Source organism: Corapipo altera, unplaced genomic scaffold, assembly GCF_003945725.1.
Source record: "Corapipo altera isolate COAL_440 unplaced genomic scaffold, ASM394572v1 58, whole genome shotgun sequence".
Classification (NCBI taxonomy): Eukaryota; Metazoa; Chordata; class Aves; order Passeriformes; family Pipridae; genus Corapipo; species Corapipo altera.
The window spans coordinates 2,413,124-2,432,636 of record NW_020884898.1 but is presented as its reverse complement, the minus strand read 5'-3'; the positions used below and the strand labels follow the sequence as shown (position 1 = coordinate 2,432,636).

General features: G+C 40.8%; 1 protein-coding gene across 3 annotated transcripts in view; it reads left to right on the top strand.

Annotated features, from left to right (window-relative positions):
- Positions 1–19,513, top strand: part of MYH15 (myosin heavy chain 15) — a 45,476-nt gene that overhangs the window by 11,619 nt on the left and 14,344 nt on the right. For all 3 annotated transcript variants that reach the window (XM_027648597.1, XM_027648599.1, XM_027648598.1), the window contains 21 exons: positions 37–140; positions 565–703; positions 1,295–1,413; positions 2,485–2,634; positions 3,511–3,681; positions 4,719–4,898; positions 6,180–6,312; positions 8,099–8,166; positions 9,155–9,242; positions 9,465–9,582; positions 9,870–9,993; positions 10,665–10,801; positions 11,180–11,435; positions 11,889–12,131; positions 12,747–12,923; positions 13,426–13,571; positions 14,200–14,290; positions 15,232–15,621; positions 16,599–16,725; positions 17,818–17,936; positions 18,418–18,614. In XM_027648597.1, coding sequence (XP_027504398.1) covers positions 37–140; positions 565–703; positions 1,295–1,413; positions 2,485–2,634; positions 3,511–3,681; positions 4,719–4,898; positions 6,180–6,312; positions 8,099–8,166; positions 9,155–9,242; positions 9,465–9,582; positions 9,870–9,993; positions 10,665–10,801; positions 11,180–11,435; positions 11,889–12,131; positions 12,747–12,923; positions 13,426–13,571; positions 14,200–14,290; positions 15,232–15,621; positions 16,599–16,725; positions 17,818–17,936; positions 18,418–18,614 — 3,277 coding nt within the window. The remainder of the gene's footprint in view (positions 1–36; positions 141–564; positions 704–1,294; positions 1,414–2,484; positions 2,635–3,510; positions 3,682–4,718; positions 4,899–6,179; positions 6,313–8,098; positions 8,167–9,154; positions 9,243–9,464; positions 9,583–9,869; positions 9,994–10,664; positions 10,802–11,179; positions 11,436–11,888; positions 12,132–12,746; positions 12,924–13,425; positions 13,572–14,199; positions 14,291–15,231; positions 15,622–16,598; positions 16,726–17,817; positions 17,937–18,417; positions 18,615–19,513) is intronic.

Sequence of the window (19,513 nt, the reverse complement as noted above, 5' to 3'; positions counted from 1 at the left end):
TGGATGGCAGTTTTGACCTTGGCAGTTCTTTTACAGATATGCTACTGATATCAACCAACCCATATGACTACCACTTTTGCTCCCAAGGAGTAGTTACAGTGGACAACTTGGATGATGGAGAAGAATTGTTGGCAACAGATGTAAGCCTGCATGGATTTGACTTTGGGTTCTGTAGACCGGGTGCACGTGGGGAGGAAGATCTCTGGGAGGAGCCTAATTCTGTCATTGGAACTACTAAAGAGAAAGCAGAAATGGGTCTTAATTTTATTCAGACTGTGGGGTCATGAGGACTGGTAGACTATTATGCTTTTGAATCTGGCCTTACTCCATGTGCCCATGAGCACAGTGTTCTTTTAATTTTAATTTATAAAATGCTGGATAAAGGGAACTGTTCCCCCACTCCCAGCCACTGCTGGGTCTTCAGAGTGTTCCAGGGGCTGCTTTGGGTGATAACATTCTTCAGCAAAATAGTAATATCTGCCAGCAAAGGTAGATTGTGGGGCTGCAAAACACCATTGCTTTTGAGTAGAGAAGTGAAAAAATACCCGTGTTTCCTTTTCACAGCAAGCCATGGACATCTTGGGATTTGTGCCCGATGAGAAGTCTGGTTCCTACAAGCTCACAGGTGCCATCATGCACTTTGGGAATATGAAATTCAAACAGAGACCCAGAGAAGAGCAGGCAGAGGCTGATGGCACTGAAAGTAAGAATAACACCTAAAATTACTCCTCACCTTCAACACTCTGGCATGTATCAGGCAGTGTGCTGAGGAAGCAGCAACCTGTTTGCTTTGTTCTTGCACATTGTAGCTCCTGCTCAATCAAGAGTGCTCCTGCTTTATTTGTAGCAGACTTGGTGAGTGGTGGGTAACCTTACTCAGCAGAAGGTGAACATGCACAGTCAGACCAGCAGGATCAAATTCCCTTTTTGAGACCATTTGCACAAAATGGCTGTAAAATGTTGCTGCCTTAGCTTTCTCTTTCCTGTCTGCAGGTCTTGCTTCTTTACTTTCTCTTGCACCTGAAACTATCTACAATCAATGCGGAGATATGTTCTTTTCCCTAAATTTGAAGAGTTTCTTAAGTGTGATTCTTGCAGTAATTGGGGTATAGTTAGATGATCTTCTCTACCACAATGGAGAGTACAGGCACACCTAACACAAATCATTAAAAGACCAAGGTCTTTATCCAGTTTCTCTTTGGAAGTGGATGTACTCCATTTTATTTTTTTTTCGGCTAGGCATGTTTCCATGTAGGAGTTTAAAGCCAGTTGAAACCTTGTTTCTCTTGACCAGGTGCTGACAAAGCTGCCTACCTGATGGGAATCAACTCCTCAGATTTGATTAAGGGTTTGTTGCACCCTAGAGTGAAAGTTGGAAATGAGTATGTGACCAAAGGTCAAAGTGTTGAACAGGTAAGGTGAAGCTTTCAGGATACTTGGTAACCTGCCCTGCAAGCCTTCAGAATTCATCTGTTAGATCTTACAGAGGCAGAAAACTGCTAGAAATATTAACATGAGCCTCCAGTACCTGTTCTCATTTTATATCCCCAAACTTGATGGAATAGACAGTGGAAGTGAGGAAAACTGGTAAGGAGACTGACAAAGGAATAGTGGCCAGCACTGCCTTTAATAGGATTGTTTTTCTGATGTGTCAGTAGCAGCCACTCTAGGAAACCAGGTGCAGTAAAACCACATGGGTATTTATATCTAATTCTGGATGAGAATAGTTACCTGGAAGAGTTGAGCCATGGATTATTTATTCACTCATCACTCATTCATTATTAATGTAATTTTAAGCTCTGTGTGACCTCAATCAGCTAAAGGTAATATCCACTTAAAGGTATCTCTTAATTTAGGGAGGGAAAAAAGTCCTTGGGTTAGCACTGCTGCAGCTGTAGAAGATACTGCAGCATTTTGGTTACAATGAAAGTTGTTGTTTGAAGACAGGCTGAGAAACTATAAAACTGCTGCAGAGAGGTCTGTCTGAATGGTGTAGTTGTACATGGGCTAAAGAAGAGACTTTAGACAGTCTTTTCCTATTGCTCATGCTGTTGCATCCCTCAAAAATTAAAAGCAAATGGCAGTGAGCAACCTGAGCACAGACCTCACCCCCTATTCTGGCAGTAGCTCTGGACATCATGGTTGGCATCTGGCATGTGAGCTTTCTGATACCTAACTTCTAGAAGTATAAGGGAATAAATCATTTGCAGCTTGCTGTCCAGCTTATTCCAAAGAGGTGCTTTAAGAGCACTTTATGTACGTTAGTATACACACATATATACATAGCAATAATTTGAAAAAAATTTAGCAGATATAATAGGAGAAGCTGTGTGTTGTACTAAGTATGCCCTGGTGATTATAAGAACCATTGTGAAATTTCATTTAAACTGTAAGCAGACGTTGAAACAGGCTACTGCACTGAAATCCTTGTTTTCCACAGTGGATTTTGTCTCACACAGTGGTATTTTGAAACATGTATTTTAGGTTTTGTATGCTGTTGGTGCCTTATCTAAGGCAGTGTATGATCGAATGTTCAAATGGCTGGTGGTCCGTATCAACAAGACCTTGGACACTAAGCTGCCAAGACAGTTCTTCATTGGAGTCCTGGATATTGCTGGGTTTGAAATCTTTGATGTGAGTATTAATGTGTGAGGATTTGGTGGAAGGACATAAAAGATGTCAAACGATAGCTCTTGGGTGGGTATTCCTTTTTCTAAATGAACAGGAGGCAAAGTGCTGAGAAAGCCTTAAAGCATATAGTGTATATGATTTTATACGGGTTTTTTTTCATGAACATATGTAAAAACCACTCAGCATTTAGCACAACTGGACTCACCAATAGTTCCTGGGGACAACGTCTCACATGCCTTGGGTTGTTTTTAGGAGAATGTATTGTTCCCATTCTTTCTTTTTTAGAGAAAGCATATTTTATAGGGTTTGATATTCCTTCCTCTTTGTATCTCAATATAAGATACATCTTCATATCAACGTAAGAAAGAAAGTTTTTACACTGGGAACAATCAAGCACTGAAACAGCCTCCCCAGGGCTTGGTAGAGCCCCTGTCACTGGAGGTTTTCAACAGGCCATAGCACAGAGTTTCCTTCCAATCTGGGTTGTTCTGTTGTTCTGTCGTTGTTGTACAGGAGTGTATGTGAGAAAGGCATGTCACAGCTCTTATTTCTCGGAATCCATTCCTGAACATAAGTGCTTAATGCTGTTGCTGCTACATGTTGCTCTCCATACATGCAGAGCAAAAAATGCATTGCTCTGCTTTGCAGGACTGGTGTGGCATGCTGCTGAAGGAAAGGCATGTGCATCCTGAGAAACCTGAACAAATGTGGGCTGCTGACTGTCTGATACTGAACTCTCTCCTCCCTTGCCTTCGGTCTTATGCTCAGTAGTTTCTCAACCAGTTACTCTTTAGAAGGTTTTAGATGTAAACAGTTTCCTTCTTGCTGTCCACAGTTAACTGCAATGCAAATGCTTCCTTTTTTTATCTCTTTCTGCAGTTTAACAGCTTTGAGCAATTGTGCATCAATTACACTAATGAGAAACTGCAGCAGTTTTTCAATCATCACATGTTTGTCCTGGAGCAAGAAGAGTATAAGAAGGAAGGCATTGACTGGGTATTCATTGATTTTGGCATGGACCTGCAGGCCTGCATTGATCTAATTGAGAAGGTATGAACAGTGCTAAGGAATACTTTCTGAATTGGTTTTAATCATGATGCTCCCTTGGATATGTCTTCACGGCCCAGTGAACAGAGTAGGATAAACAGCAGAACAAGTTTCTTGCCTTGCTACACACAGTATAGAATCAAAGGAAAATCAGTATTTGTGACTACTCAATTTTACCTCTGTAAGTCTGCATTACAGAGCAAACTGTAACCACAAGCTGTAACTGGTAATTTGTACAGCTGTAAAACCTTCCCTGATTTGCACTTTTGTCTTTCTCTGTCCCTGCTGTTCTTCCATTTAGTTTGTTCCACATATACTTAACATCAAACTTGTCAGCTTTTCAAGGCAAATGCCATGCTTCAGTCTCATGCCCTGTACCTCTCCCTTTGAGACTCCTGTTTCTCACATTGCATGTTGATGTACAAAATGCTTTGTGCTCTTTCTGCCCTGGAAGGGGTAGAAACCTCTCACCACTTCCCCAGCATGGGATATGCCTTTCCTTTTCCCTCTTTTGTGAGTATAGTGTGGTCCTGGTGGGCACAGCTGTCCCTAGCCATATCTCCCTTTGTATCTCTCTACCATGTTTTATGGCACAGCATCTATCCCTGCTGATCTGAAAGGAAACACGAAATTTTGCATTTTGCGCTAGCAGGACATTTGGAAGAGCTGGAGTAGAAAGGCTGACTATTAAGTGTTCTACTTAATCACTTTCTTCTGGAGGGCCAGGATATCTGTGCATGATTGTAGTCCCTCATAAAAAATGTGTCCACTGCTAGGAGGTTAGTTCATCTTTTCATGAAAAAAGAATGATAAAATGCAGTTGGTCCAATTGCCCTGAAAGATAAATCAAACCCTTTCTGGAAGCCATCATAAGGTCTCCTAAGGCACAACTGACATACTGGATAGGCAAAGGCTTCCTCCTCAGAATGAGAAAAAATTTTGCAGGCTTAAAATTCCATTGGATAAAACTTACAAGCTGCACAGCTACTGACAGCAGGCAGCCTAAACATTTTCCAACAAAGATGTTCCTCAATCCACAGCCACTGGGAATCCTGTCTATCCTTGAAGAGGAATGCATGTTCCCGAAAGCTACAGATATGACATTCAAATCTAAACTCTATGACAATCATCTTGGCAAGTCACCTAATTTACAGAAGCCCAGACCTGACAAGAAGAGGAAGTATGAAGCTCACTTTGAACTCCTTCATTATGCCGGTGCAGTAAGTACCTCTGCTGCCTTATATTAGAGGTCTTCCAGGTGGGCTTTGGCCATAGCACACAACAAGAGAGGGTGGGAAGGATGAAGAGGGGAAGAAAGGAACAGTGAGGAGTAAAAGCAGGTACCTACTGTTTCTGCACAAGTATTGCAACACAGTTAGATGCCATTAGACTCCAGGACATCTGGTCCTTGGATGCACAAACAGAATGAAAAAAACTGAGGAAGGCTAATAGTGCTTCTGCTGAAAATATGCCTTGCCCTTTTCATTTTTCCTATAGTCAGATTAAGGCTAGTGATTAAAGAGCAGCAACAGGATCTAACTCTTCACCTTTATTTCCTGGACAAATGAACTGATAAATTTCTACCTAACTTCAGGAGGGTTTTAAAAAAGAAAAACAAAACAAAACAAAATATTTAACATCAGTTTTTACTTATACTAGGACCACTGTGTCAAAGTAGCAAAAGGAAGAGTGGTTAACTCTGCTGTGGGAGTTTAATTAACAGGTCTGCTGATGCTGGGGTGAACAACAATGTAATTCAGTGCTGCGAAACCTGAGCCAAAACTTGCCCAGTTTCAAAGCTTTGTTTTCAGACCAGATAGGCAGGAAGAGAGGAGCACAGGACATTTTTTACAGATGATATGAAGCCTCAGCACAGCAGAGCTGGAATTTACCTGACGCTGTTAATTTCAAATTATAATTGAGAATTAAGCTCATTTTTTATTTATTAAAAGAAATAATGCCCATCTTGGTCTTTATTGTAGTTGTTAATGTATTATGCAAAGAAAATTAGAACTTCTATTCCCTTATGCTACTCATAATGGAACATATTTTCACACTAAATAGAGCTGTGGTAAAGTCCTGGAGTTAGATTTTTAATCATTATATTTCTGTCAGAAAACCCTAATTATTTCAGTGTAGCATGCTATTTTGAAGTTAAATAATTACTTGTGCGGTTTATACTTCAGCACTTATTAGTAGGGTTTCTGGGCCACCGGTGACGTGGTATCTCTACAACCACATGGAGTCCATGGCAAATGTAGGGACCAGACAGTTTGGAAGGGGTGCATGGGATTCTGATGGTAATTATTAGGAAGAGAGGTTTGGGTGTTAGGAAGCAGAGAACTGGAGGGGGAGTGATGAAAAAACTGGGCAGCTGGTACTGCACTAAGCACGGCACTTCAGAAGGAATCACTGGCTTCAAGCCAAACCATAAAGAGCTCCTGGCTGCTCTGGCGAGGAACATTTGCAACCTCTGGTTTGTTTTCAATGCCTTGCTGTAGGTTCCCTACAACATCATTGGATGGCTTGAGAAGAACAAAGACCCACTTAATGAAACCGTAGTAGGTATTTTCCAAAAATCATCCAACAAACTCCTGGCAAGCTTGTTTGAAAGCTACATTGGCGCTGACAGCGGTAAGCAGAAACAGCTCACATGGGTTTTCTTTGGTTTTTGGGATGTGTGCTAGGGAATGAATTTCAGAAACAAAGCAATTCTCTCAAATGCAATTGTCTCAATGTTAGATGAGGCAGTGACTAATTAGTTAGATGCACACAGCATCTGTAGGAGTTTGCCAGTAATAGCAAGGAGACCATTAAGTCAGATAGTTTGAATGTGTAATGTCTCTGAGCAATTTTGGCAAGGAAATCTGTGTGTTGTGAATACTCCAGTGGGAATTTAGGCATGCAAGTGTTCAGATATGCAGCCAAGTGTCACACAAAAAATTGTGTACATAAAATGCCTCTGAACAAGAACAGCTCTTCTTTCCCATGCTATAATCCTCCTTGCTACCAACCCTGAAGTTGGTAGCAAGTTTAAGAAAGAGTTTTGGAATATTTTGTTGGATTAGTGGCAAGTAGATACTGAAGGTACAGGAACACCATTTCATATTAGCCAAAGTAGAAGACTTTGGCAATATGTCTTCCTTTTGTTTGCTGTTGTTTTTTTGTTTGACAAGACTAATATACATCCGAGGATGTATTTAATCTCTATCTTTTACATGAAACTATTTTATTTGTGAGAAGACAAGTAGTAAACATCCAGCAAATTGCTCTTAAGTAAATAACTGGTATTCATTACAAAGATGTAGCTCTTATGTCCTGAAGTTGCAATCACTTATAGCCTGTTTTTTACTCACCTCCTTTCAGTAGATGTTGTTGTCATGAATCATAAGACACTTCCTGAGGAAGCAAGCAGGCTGAAGACTTCATAATGGAATGAGATGGACCTGAATATACCTAACAAAAATCCTGCCACTAGCAAATCCTTGCAAATTACTAACTGTCTATTTGCCTGTGGATATTCCTGTCTGTCAGAATACTACCTTGCTTTTCTTAGGTGTCAGGAGAAAGGAGCAGCCTGTCCAGATTAGCCTTTTCCAGTCTCAGCAGTGTCGCTTTCTGAAGGGGGAAAGGCTGTGGATAATTCCATCAAGCGCATTGCACTCTCCACTTCTCCGTTTATGTTGACTATTGTTGACAGGTGACAGAATGCCAGACCTCCTGGGAATGGTCTAATGGTCCACTGTTTAGAAAGCTGTAGCAACTGTTGTACATTTTTGGGTCATGTTTGAAACTTGTGAAACTTTGTAAAGGGCTTGTCAGAATTCAGTATTCCTTGGGAGGATCTGAGTGATTTTGACTTCCAAGCTTTAAGCAAAATTCAGGGGATGCAAAGCTACTATATCTAAAATTACAAATAGTTATTTCCCTCTATTCTAGACAACTGTTACTTGCACAAGGTCAGTGTCTGCATAGCAGACATGTGAGAATCAGTGCCTATACAGTACAGTGTAGAGTATACATTGTCCGTAAGCATTATTTTTATTTAAGTTTTTCTTTTTCTGCATCATCTCACCCTACGGAGTTTTCAACGAACTACAAATGACTTTTGTTAAAAGTTATTTTTCTGCCTTATTCATATTTATGGACTTTCTGCATAACAAGAATGCGGTATAGATCTGAAATGCAAATGCAATCCAGAAAGCTTGCAGTGGTCTTTGACAAAAATCCTAAATATGGACAGAGAGCTGCAAATTTGTGATGTATCACACATGATGTGCTCAGTCACAGCTATCAGGTCATTAGCTATGCCTTTCAGTCAAAGGGAGTAGTGCTATTAAAATGGTCTTCCTGTTTCCAACATCCTGCCTGCACCTCTTAGTGAGATACAGATTGTTTTATGTTCCTTTGTTCCCTTTAGGTGACCAGGGTGGAGAAAAGAAACGCAAGAAAGGTGCTTCTTTTCAGACGGTGTCATCGTTGCACAAGGTTTGCTCATCTCTCCTCACCTGATGGTTTCAGTTAAGACAATGCTTTGAAGAAGAATGTTAAGGATTGTAATGGGCAAGAAAAAAATGAAATTCAAATGCTGGAATTTGATTTGGGGACTGGGTTATTGATCTTGGCTAAGGGAATACACTGCTATTAAAATTTCGTGTGTCAGGGGCTGCTCCATTTCATCATCTTTGAGCAATCAGGAGATTTTTATTTTGTTTGAGAAAGTATCACAAAATGTTGAGAACAACCTTTATCACCTATTTTGTAGATTACAGCTTCATGCCTGCCTTTGGAACAGGAACTGATTACAAGTAATTTGCTAGTGCCTATCTTATTACTGCTTGGAATTGTATCCTAGGGTTAAAGCAGTCATGGTTGAAAGAAGTGGCAGATAGTCTCTTTTTTCTTCAGTTATCCACTTCTACTGGGATTGGCGTGTGCTTCTGGTGGAAGCTGCCACTAGGATCATGCTTGGGGACAAATGGGGCCTGTGGTTTATAATTTTTACCATTTCTTATGGGTAACATTGAGGAAGCTCTAATGTAGGTAAACCTAAGACAGAAGAACACAGTTACTTCTCACTCGTCATGTCGCTTTATCTTGTTTGGAGGCACGCTTCACAATCATGAGTGGGGAAGTGACGAGGCAAAAATGCAGCTGGTTTTACAGAAATGCTCCACAGGATGATACTACATCTTGCTTGCTGCTCATCTTGTTTTTGACATTTCTGGGCTTCCAAGTAAAACATATGTCTTCTTAAGACTTCACCACAACTGAGAGGAATCCTATAATAAAGTTACTTAGGTTTATTTGAACATATTTCTCTGTAATAATTTTGGCAAGCTTACAACTTAGTTGGAGATTTTTTAGAAATATGACCTTAGTAAGCCTAACAAGCAACAAACCAAAGAGAGAAATATGTGATTGGAATTTCACTAAACTGCTAAAGCTAATGGTGTTTTTAATGTGTTTGTTCTAGGAAAATTTAAATAAGCTGATGACTAACCTAAAATCTACATCCCCTCACTTTGTACGATGCATTATCCCCAATGAATCAAAAACTCCAGGTATGGAAAACACAACAGTCTTAGAATTTTAGTATATGTAACTCTATCATTCTATTACTTACTTCTAAGTCACCAGATTGTACTTAAATACTGTCTGTGCTGTTCACCTTGATACTGCTCTTTCAGGAGATGACGCCTCACATTTTCCTATTTGCTCAGGGAAGTAAAGATGAAGCCCTATGGAGAAACTCAATTTAATTTAGCCTTGGTTTTCCCCTGCAGGTGAAATGGATGCATTCCTTGTCTTGCATCAGCTCCGCTGTAATGGTGTCCTGGAAGGCATCCGCATTTGCCGTAAGGGTTTCCCAAACAGGGTGCTTTATGCTGACTTCAAACAAAGGTAATGCAGAGCTATGCTGTCTCCTGTCCTGATCCATCACTCAAAATAGGTGAAACATGTCTTCTTATTTTTATTTGAGGTATTTTATTCCATTCAAGTTTATTTTCCATTCAGTTTACCTGAACACATAACACAGAATTCTGCTCTTCCTTGTGTCTGTGTAGACGCAAAGTAGGAAATTACCCTGGGTGATTTTATTTTTTTTTCTTAAAGTTTTGGGGCAAGAGGGAAGAAAAACCAAAGGAGAATGAGGCCAATTTTACTCATTGCTCATCTGTTGTTAACAGGTACCGCATTCTGAATCCAGGTGCGATCCCAGAGGACAAGTTCGTGGATAGCAGAAAAGCTGCTGAAAAACTGATGGCATCTTTAGATGTTGACCATACCCAGTATCGTTTTGGACACACCAAGGTAACTAGAAAAGATCATCACTGCTTATGTAAAGAGAAAATCTAATATTTAATTTTCAGAATAGGACACTATGTACTTTCTGGTGGTGCTGATTAATGGAGACTTAATAACACAAGAAACCAGCAAAATAGCAGCACAGTGATAGTAGGTTTTAAGCTGTTCTTAGAGGAACATTATTTCTCTGGGTCAAGCTCCCACAAAGCTTTTATTACAGCAACACAAGTGGACACAGCAGCAGCTGATGCTCTATGCCCCTCAATAAAACAGTAGCTTATTTAATATATGTACATTCAAACAGAAATGGACCACAAGATCAGCTGCAGGCTTTGAAATGAGGCCATGTACAATTCTGACATGATCCCATTGGCAGGGGTTTCTGGGAGTCAGAAGTTGTGGTTCAGCTGACCTACTTAGAACTCCGCCACAGCTGAAAGGTACTGTGGCAATATAGTAGTTTGGCCTATTCAAAACTGGGGAGATAAACCCCAGTTTTAAAAGAACTCTGGAACTGTACAATGCAGTCCCCCAATGCAAGTAGTATTTGGCCCTCCATACTTGTATAGTTTATAATGTGTCATCAAAAATACCATCCTGAACTATTTCAGTAAGGTCTGTGTAACTTTGAAATAAAACCCTTTGTCATGGTGAAATGACATCTGTGCATATACCAGGTGTTCTTCAAGGCTGGTCTCCTGGGCCATCTAGAAGAGATGAGGGATGAGAGACTTGCAAAAATCTTGACAATGATCCAGGCAAGAGCACGTGGCAGACTGATGAGGATTGAGTTTCAGAAGATAGTGGAGCGCAGGTATGAAGGCACCCCCTTAAATCTTAGCAGACAATAGTAATTACCATTTAATTATAAGTTGAATAGAGCCATTAATTATAGTCCCTAAGGCTATAGATAACCCTAAATTAAAGGCTTAAAGTGGATGTATGATGAAAATAACTGTATAAAACAAAACTGTATATTAGTTGCCTGAAGCTCTGGTAAAAATCAGATTTGGAAATTTTTTGTGTCTCTGAAAATCTGGAGGAAATTTCTTGTGTCTCTTGGAATCTAGTACAAGTTCCTAATATTGCTCAGAACAAAGCCATGAAACTGACTGAAACTGAAAAAAAAACCCCGCACTTTTTCAATTCAGGCTGACGTTTAGGGAATTTTGTTTGTTTTCTCTTAAACCAGGGATGCTCTTCTTGTAATTCAGTGGAACATCCGTGCTTTTATGGCTGTCAAGAACTGGCCCTGGATGAAGCTTTTCTTTAAGATCAAACCTCTTCTGAAGACTGCAGAAACTGAAAAGGAGATGGCCAATATGAAGGAAGAATTCTTGAAACTGAAGGAGGCCCTGGAAAAATCTGAAGCCCGGAGAAAGGAACTTGAAGAAAAGCAAGTTTCTTTAGTTCAGGAAAAAAATGATCTGCTTCTCCAGCTCCAAGCTGTGAGTAGACACATAGATTCATATACTTATTAGATGTTCTTTGAAACTCAAGGTTTTACAGACCAGAGTATTAGTTTTACAAGGTTTTACAGACCAGAGTATTGTTAAAACTCAAGGTTTTACAGATCAGAGTATTATTAAAATAAGATGTTGATCTCATCAGTCTTGCCAAAAATTAGAGTGGATAGAAAATCTAATATAACAGATGTTAAGAGGTTCTGTAGAAAGGCACTGTCTGTGGCAGTAAGAAGTGGAAGTTGTCCACTAGTCATGTTACCATGGTCTCATCCTGCTTCATTAACTACTTGTCTTCTGAAATCAAGAGTAGGAAATTTTCCTTACACTGCCCTGTAGCATTGGATCAGGCTTTCTGACCACTTACGTGATAGAGAAAAAGTGAGGAAGTAAAAAGGCCAGGCAGTCATTGCTGTCCTCTTTCTTGTGCCACACCAGGAGCAAGACACTCTGGCAGATGCTGAAGAACGATGCGACTTGTTGATTAAATCCAAGATTCAGCTGGAGGCCAAAGTCAAAGAACTGACAGAGCGGGTTGAGGATGAGGAAGAGATGAATTCTGAGCTGACTTCCAAGAAGAGAAAATTGGAAGATGAGTGCTCTGAGCTCAAGAAGGATATTGATGATCTCGAAATAACACTTGCAAAAGTAGAGAAAGAGAAGCATGCTACTGAAAACAAGGTGCGCTTAGAACTTCACTATGTGTTCAGAAGAGGTTGGGCATGGATTACCTTTATGACAAGTGCTACTGGTCTTCTGATGGTTTTACAGTGGTTTACACTGTTAGTAACACTGAAGTATCAGTATATACAGTTATTTGACCTTATAAGATAAAAATTGTTAACTCTGAGCCCAAGTTTCCCTTTTTCTGAAGTAAGTTTTGCTGCAATTCAGCTAAGAAATTATGTCTATTTTTGGCATTTTTAAGTAAACAATTTTCTGCTGTAACCTAACCATGAATTCTTCCATCTCTCGTGCTTAGAGCCTGTAAATGTAAAGCTCATCTCCTGCTTCTCCCAGAAAGAATCAGAAGCTGGAGTCCATCACCATGAGAGTGACTCTGAAAAAAATTTATTATATTTGCAATAATGTACTACACTCACAACAAGAGCTGGCACACATTGACTTCCTTGATGGCAATTTCAATCAAAAAGCCACAAGGTGCTGGGAGAGGAGAGATCCTTTTTTCTTCCTTTGTTTTCCTGCTTACAAGTTCAGAACAGACAGTCACTTGACCTATGTTGTGCTAATCCCTTCCTTCAAAATCTTACAAATACATCTTCCTTTCTCACACAGGTCAAAAATCTGACAGAAGAAATGGCGACACTTGATGAGAATATCAGCAAACTTACTAAGGAGAAGAAGTCCTTGCAGGAAGCTCATCAGCAAGTTCTGGATGACCTACAAGCAGAGGAGGACAAAGTCAACACACTGAGCAAAGCTAAAGTGAAATTGGAACAGCAAGTGGATGATGTAAGCTCTGCCTTCATGTTTCACCAGTCTTGTTTGTCCACCACTTAACAGCTTTCATGAGAATGAAAGGTTGCAAAGCTTTGAAATGTATTCCTCTTGTTTGAGAAATGTAGTCCTTGTACTGTCTGTAAAAAGTATAATTACAGAAATACTATAAAATTTATCTGTGTAGTTCAGCCTTTGAAAGGATTGCAATAACCCAGGAAAATCCACCCAATTTGCATTTGCAGAGTAACTGGCATGAAGTCAAACAGAACTTTTCTACTAAGAGAACTGTACTTCTTGCACAACTGCAAAGCATGGACTAACCCTTTTGTTCTATTTCTTTAGTCCAAATGCCCACTGGCTGCTAGAAAACAAAAAATGTAAAATGATGCTTGTGGGTAAAGTACTTCTGCTTCACAGCTTGCTAGAGCTCAGCACAGAACTGGGCACAGCATACATCTGAGTGTTGTGAACCATCTGTGTTCAATATATTTACTAAGTGACTTTGTTCCTAAAGCTTGAGGGATCACTTGAACAAGAGAAGAAAGTGAGGATGGATCTAGAAAGGGCAAAACGCAAACTGGAAGGGGATTTGAAGCTGACCCAAGAGAGTGTCATGGACTTGGAGAATGATAAGCTGCAGATGGAAGAAAAGCTGAAAAAGTAAGAAGCTGATAGTGCTGTACAAAATAAAGCAGCACAGTTACCATTCTTATTTCAGAGCCTTCAGGTGTGTCATCCTGCTCTGATGGTGGCTAAAAGGAAATTCCTTTATGAGAGTGTGTAGCCAAGAAGGGAGGGAAAATAACCCTCATTTTTGCACAGTATACCTGAAACATTAGCATTTAATAAACTTTGCAGCATTAAAAAAAACAAAACCAAACAATCAAACAAACAAAAACCCACAGAAAGTTATTAATGTTTTCATTGCTTAGAGAAGAAAGCTGAAGGAACACTCTAAAAAGTTGTTCATCCTAACTATCTGTGACAGTATTGTTGAAAGACATGGAAGACCTGACTGTTAAAGTATTTTTCCATTGAGTCTGAAAATAGTGTTACTTTTGTATGACACAGAGAGCCAGAAATATAATTGCACAAATGCATGCAGAGGCTTGGCTTGTAAACTGCTGCTCAGAGGAAAATGTGTTTTCATGCAAATTGCAATATATGAGGATTGTTTTCATTTTTAGATACGTTAGAAGTTTTATTGAACAACTGTTTAAAAATTGCAAAAGCCTAACTTGAAGCTACAAGGCAAATTGTCACAGTAGGATTTTCCTTTCTATGGCAGGAAAGAATTTGAAATGAGCCAGCTGAATTCCAAGATAGAAGATGAACAAGCTATAGTGATGCAGCTGCAGAAGAAGATCAAGGAGCTTCAGGTCAGCTTGCTTTTTTTCTCCTATATCATAGGATGAGTTTCTCTTTGTGCCTCACTGAAAGGCCTTGCAGAAACTTTTCATGGCTACCTGCAGCTCCTCTTTGAGACAGAAAGTGGTACATCTCTGTACCACTTCCCTTTTCCCTTGGGATGTGGTTCCTTCCCAGTAGCAGGACATATGACCATGGAATGCTAGCAGTTTCAAGCAAAGCAGAATGGTTCTGGTGTTTTGCTTTAACCAAATAACATTCCAGACCATGGAGCTGAGGGTAGTTGCTGAGGAGGAGTTCAGTAGGGATAAGCATGGATTTGAAATTTAGAGAAAGGGTTTATATGCTCAGGAAACTTTTAATAGAAATGAAAAGGCCAAGGAAAGTCAGCACCATCCAAACAAAATGTCTGGACCTAAAAATATCAGCTCTGCTTTTTTTGTTAAGAAAGAATATTTGTATAACCTGGATGTAAAGTGCAGATTGGTCAAAAAACCTTTTAATAAAAAAGATTGCTCCCAGTGAATATTCACTATCCATGCAGTTCTTCACACTACTGTATTTGAAATCCTATCTTAACACTACTAAAGAGAAGTTACTTCAGTCACAGAGCTCCTAAAAGGACAATTTATTGCTGCTACTCCTACTAGAGAGTCCTCACATATACTTCAGCTGAATGTCAAATACAGGAGTATAAGGTCAATGCACTGGACCTAAATGTCTTGAACTAGAACTTGTAGAGCAATGTACTGTGAGAAAGATATGACTCATCATCATTACTGTAGCTCAAGATCTGATTTACTGGCACAAATGGACAAGTCCTTTAGCTGCTGAGCTGCCAGTGTTGTAAAACGTGGGCTGGCAGAGGGTATAACAATTTGTGAGGTGCTCCATGGTCTTCTGATGGGAATCTCATGCAGGTGACCAAAAAGTGTTCATGTCTCTCTGGTAGGCTCGTATAGAAGAACTAGAAGAGGAGTTGGAAGCAGAAAGAGCTGCTCGAGCCAAGGTGGAAAAGCAGAGATCAGATTTGGCCCGAGAGCTGGAGGAATTAAGCGAGCGACTAGAGGAGGCTGGAGGAGCCACAGCTGCCCAGCTGGAGATGAACAAGAAACGTGAGGCGGAGTTCCTGAAGCTGCGGCGGGACCTTGAGGAGGCCACGCTGCACTACGAGGCCACGGCCGCCACCCTGAGGAAGAAGCACGCGGACAGTGTGGCCGAGATGGGGGAGCAGCTGGACAACCTGCAGAGGGTCAAGCAGAAACTGGAAAAGGAGAAAAGCGAGCTGAAGATGGAAGTGGATGATCTGTCATCCAACATGGAGCAGATGGTCAAGGGAAAAGTAAGGGTCCTGAGGCTTCCCAAAGCCCCCCAAAGCCACGTGTAGCTAAGGCTCGTCTTAAGGTTTCCCAGGACACCTGGTACAGCCAGAGCTGTTTAGAAGGTGGTGTCTTGCAATTGGAGGGTGCTTATCTGCACAGTGTCTCACTTCCTCAGCTGGTGGTAAAAAACCCTTCTCACCTGGAGATGGGACAGCAATTGGCCTGTCTAAAACACATAGTGCATCCTCAGTCCCAGGCGTACTGTTTATCCATGTGTTTCAGAGCATAAAAATATGTCACTTAAATTAGGCTTCCCCAGGCTAGTGACAACGGAGGTGATGCCATCCAAGGCAGGAAATGTCACCCTCAGCAGAGTCCTTTCAGATCCTGACTTTGGTTCACAGTTTTGACTCGTGTTAGCAAGGAGTGCAAAGCAAAGGCTTGCATGACCATGCTGTATATTTTCACAGATGAACTGTGGATTTTGTTTGCTGAGTAGATAATCTTGGTAGCTTTCAGAGCACTCTAAATAGATTTCCTTCAGTGCAAGTGAAGAAAAGAAATGTCAGTATTCGCAGAGTTAGAAAGCTGTCATCAAACCCAATTTATGATAAATGGCAATTAAAGCAGACTCAGTAGAGCAATTTTCATTGGAGGTGATTTTCCCATCTAGCAATTATGACGAGGCTATGCCTGAACTTCATAGGCATGTGACTGCTTTTCAAGTTTTATCAGAGTCTTTTTACAGTGGTGGAATTCAATTTAGGGAAAACAAATGAGGAAGGTGGTCTGACGGGGAGTCCCCTGACATGGGACCATAGACATGGGGCTATTCTTCCCTGCTCCACTGCTCTGGTATTTGTGTCTTTGCTATCTGCCATTTCTCTGAAAGATAAACATGCACACAGAAAAAAAGGATACATTTGGAAGGCTACTTCTTCCAAATGTCTGCCAGGAGGCTACAGCTTTCTTTTTCTTTTCTCCTAACTCCCAATAGGCCAATGCAGAGAAACTCTGTCGCACTTATGAAGACCATCTGAACGAGACAAAAACGAAACTGGACGAAATGACTCGCCTCATGAATGACCTCACTACTCAGAAGACAAAACTTCAGAGTGAGAACGGTATGTGCATGTTCAGCCCAGATAGACTGTCTCCCAGGAATTTATCAGGGGTGCCTCAGCACCGCATTGGTGAGGTGTGTTGTGCGATGGCATCTGCTCTGAGAGTACCTACATTAGGATTGCTGAATGGAGCAGTAGTTTTTGTGTCTTTTGACATTCCTATCTTTAACTTTTATATAACCTTGGTGGTGAGACCTTGCCTTGGACTGGCTTTTGAAACAAACCTATACCCATGTTTACTAGCATACTGTGATACCATCTCGAGCCGAAGTGGATGTGCCAGCTAGGTAACCAGTTTCAGGAACAAGGACATGTACACCCATCCTTCAGTGCAAGAGGGATAAAGAAGGATCTGGCATACTGTTGCTCTCTGTGTTGAACACCATCTTCCTCAATCTGACCTTGGGCATTTCACCCTAGAAGATGCTCATATGTGACCAAAAATACCACATAGCCTCTAAGTTCTTGCTACCTTTTTAGCCAGAGCAGTATTATTTAATTTCTGCACTCTCATCAGATGTAACTACTCCATGTATTTTCAAAGAACTTGTTAGTTCTGTGTACTCCTTTAAGGTTGCAGTTTTCACCCTGTAGTGACACTCTTCTTGTGCTAAACTAAGTTTTCCTTATGTATCCCTTTGCTCCGTATGCTGGTTATTTTGAGGTTCTCAGGGTGCCTTGCAGCCCACTGAAAAGAAGTCTGTGGAAAAACAATGTAAAGTAGTGAAAAAGAGTATAAACAAAGCAAGCTACAGCTACATGTGAAAGTAAGCAGCATAGTCTAACCCTGAAACTGAAGTAAAATTAACAAATCAAAGTATTGGCAGCATAAAAAAAAATTAAATTAAAAAACGACAAACCACAAAACCCATAAAAACAACCCCATAAATAAACAAACAAACAAAAAAGCCAAAAAAAACTAAGAAAAGTTATCCTGGAAAAGTGTCTGATGGTTATAACATTGGAAGAAGCTTCACAAAAGGTCAGTCACAATCACTGTAAGTTCTTTTCCTCAGCAGAATTGGACAGAGACTGGGACTTTGTCATTTCATCATACTGATTTGTTTCTTTGTTTGTTGAATCTTGTGGTAGGTGAGTTTATTAGACAACTTGAAGAGAAGGAGTCACTGATAAGTCAGCTGTCCCGGGGGAAAACATCATTTACACAACAGATTGAAGAACTTAAGAGACAGCTGGAAGAGGAAACCAAGGTAATGCTTTGACTATGTCCGTTCACTGCAATGGAATGGAGAAAAATGTCTGTGTTCAGTTGAGGCCTGGATAAAAGCTGAAATGAGACATAGGAGCAACAGTGATTCCTACCAGTTGTACTGATATACTTTTCTGCCTTTGACTAAGGCAAGAGACAAGAGAAGAGTGTGGGAAAATCATCAGTATCTAGAAATGTTAAATAAAACTTACCCAGTAAGATAGCCAAAGTCTCAGATCCTGCAACTTAAATGTTTGGATGTTTCTCCAAAGCTGTTAAATTACCTTCAGTCTTGATAGTTTCCTCCACATGTCACTAGTTAGGGATGACTTCAAACACTTCTTACTTCACTTGACCTGGACTGTCAAAGCCAGAGGCAAAAAGAAAAAAAGGCTTAAGCCTCCACTGGAATTTCTAGGGGCTGTTTGTTTGGGTTTTGCTGTAGGTAACCCTGCAATGCTGTGACCTTTCTATCCCTGCAGTCCAAAAATGCCCTGGCTCATGCCCTGCAAGCAGCCAGGCACGACTGTGATCTCTTGCGGGAGCAATATGAGGAGGAGCAAGAAGCCAAGGCAGAGCTGCAGCGGGCTCTCTCTAAGGGAAATGCAGAAGTGGCACAGTGGAGAACAAAGTATGAGACTGATGCCATTCAGAGAACGGAGGAGCTAGAAGATGCCAAGTGAGTTATATGTGCCCTTGTCTGGCAGGACTGTGCTTCCTAGGACTTGTTACATGCTAAGAAACAGGGCAACCTGGTTGGAAAAGTGCTTCTGACTTACTGCTGTTATTTGTGGCTGTCCTTCTGTTCTCCATATTGCTTGGGCAGGTCAATGTTTCTGCTGAGTCCTTGTCTGTGGAGTAGAGTTTGTGGATACTGGAGTTCATTTGAGTACTAACAAAATTAGATAGCCCTACTTGGTTATCTTTCATACTCACTAGCTTTGCCCCAGCCCAGTGCTGTTTTCTTGGTCTTGACTTCCCTTCCTAGCTGGGAGATGATGGGCTGCCCTGGGAAAGTAGGGCAGAAAGTCATGTTGGCTCATATTGTGCAGCTGCTCCCAGTTACCAGGCTCAGGTGTTACTGGGCAAGGTTTCTGAACATCTCCAGGATCTGCCTCCACATATCTCTGATCTTTAGGATCTTCTCCCACTTCCAGCATGTTTTCTCCATCTAGTATCTTCACAATCTTCTTTCTGGGCCATCCTTTCTTTCCAGGACTTCTTCTTGCCAGACCCCTGTTTTCCCAATCTAAATAGTCTATGAACAAAAGCCCAGGGCATGACCAGCCTCCTAATTGGTGGTTATCTCATATCTCTTAATTGGAGAAAAATGACGCTGTCATTTAGACCAGGTCTTATAAAATATTTACAAAGAGCCCATTCTGGTTACAGCTAGTAAGTAGTAAGCTGGTGCCTGTAAGTTCAAAAGTTCAGTTTCAAATATTCATACAAAGGCACACATGCACAAAATTATCTGCCACATGTCAGCATTCATAATTTAAGCTGGGGTTTTATTCCATCATAGTCCCTTCTCTATAGAGGCTTTATTTCCCCCTCTCTTCCCCTTCCCCTTGCCTC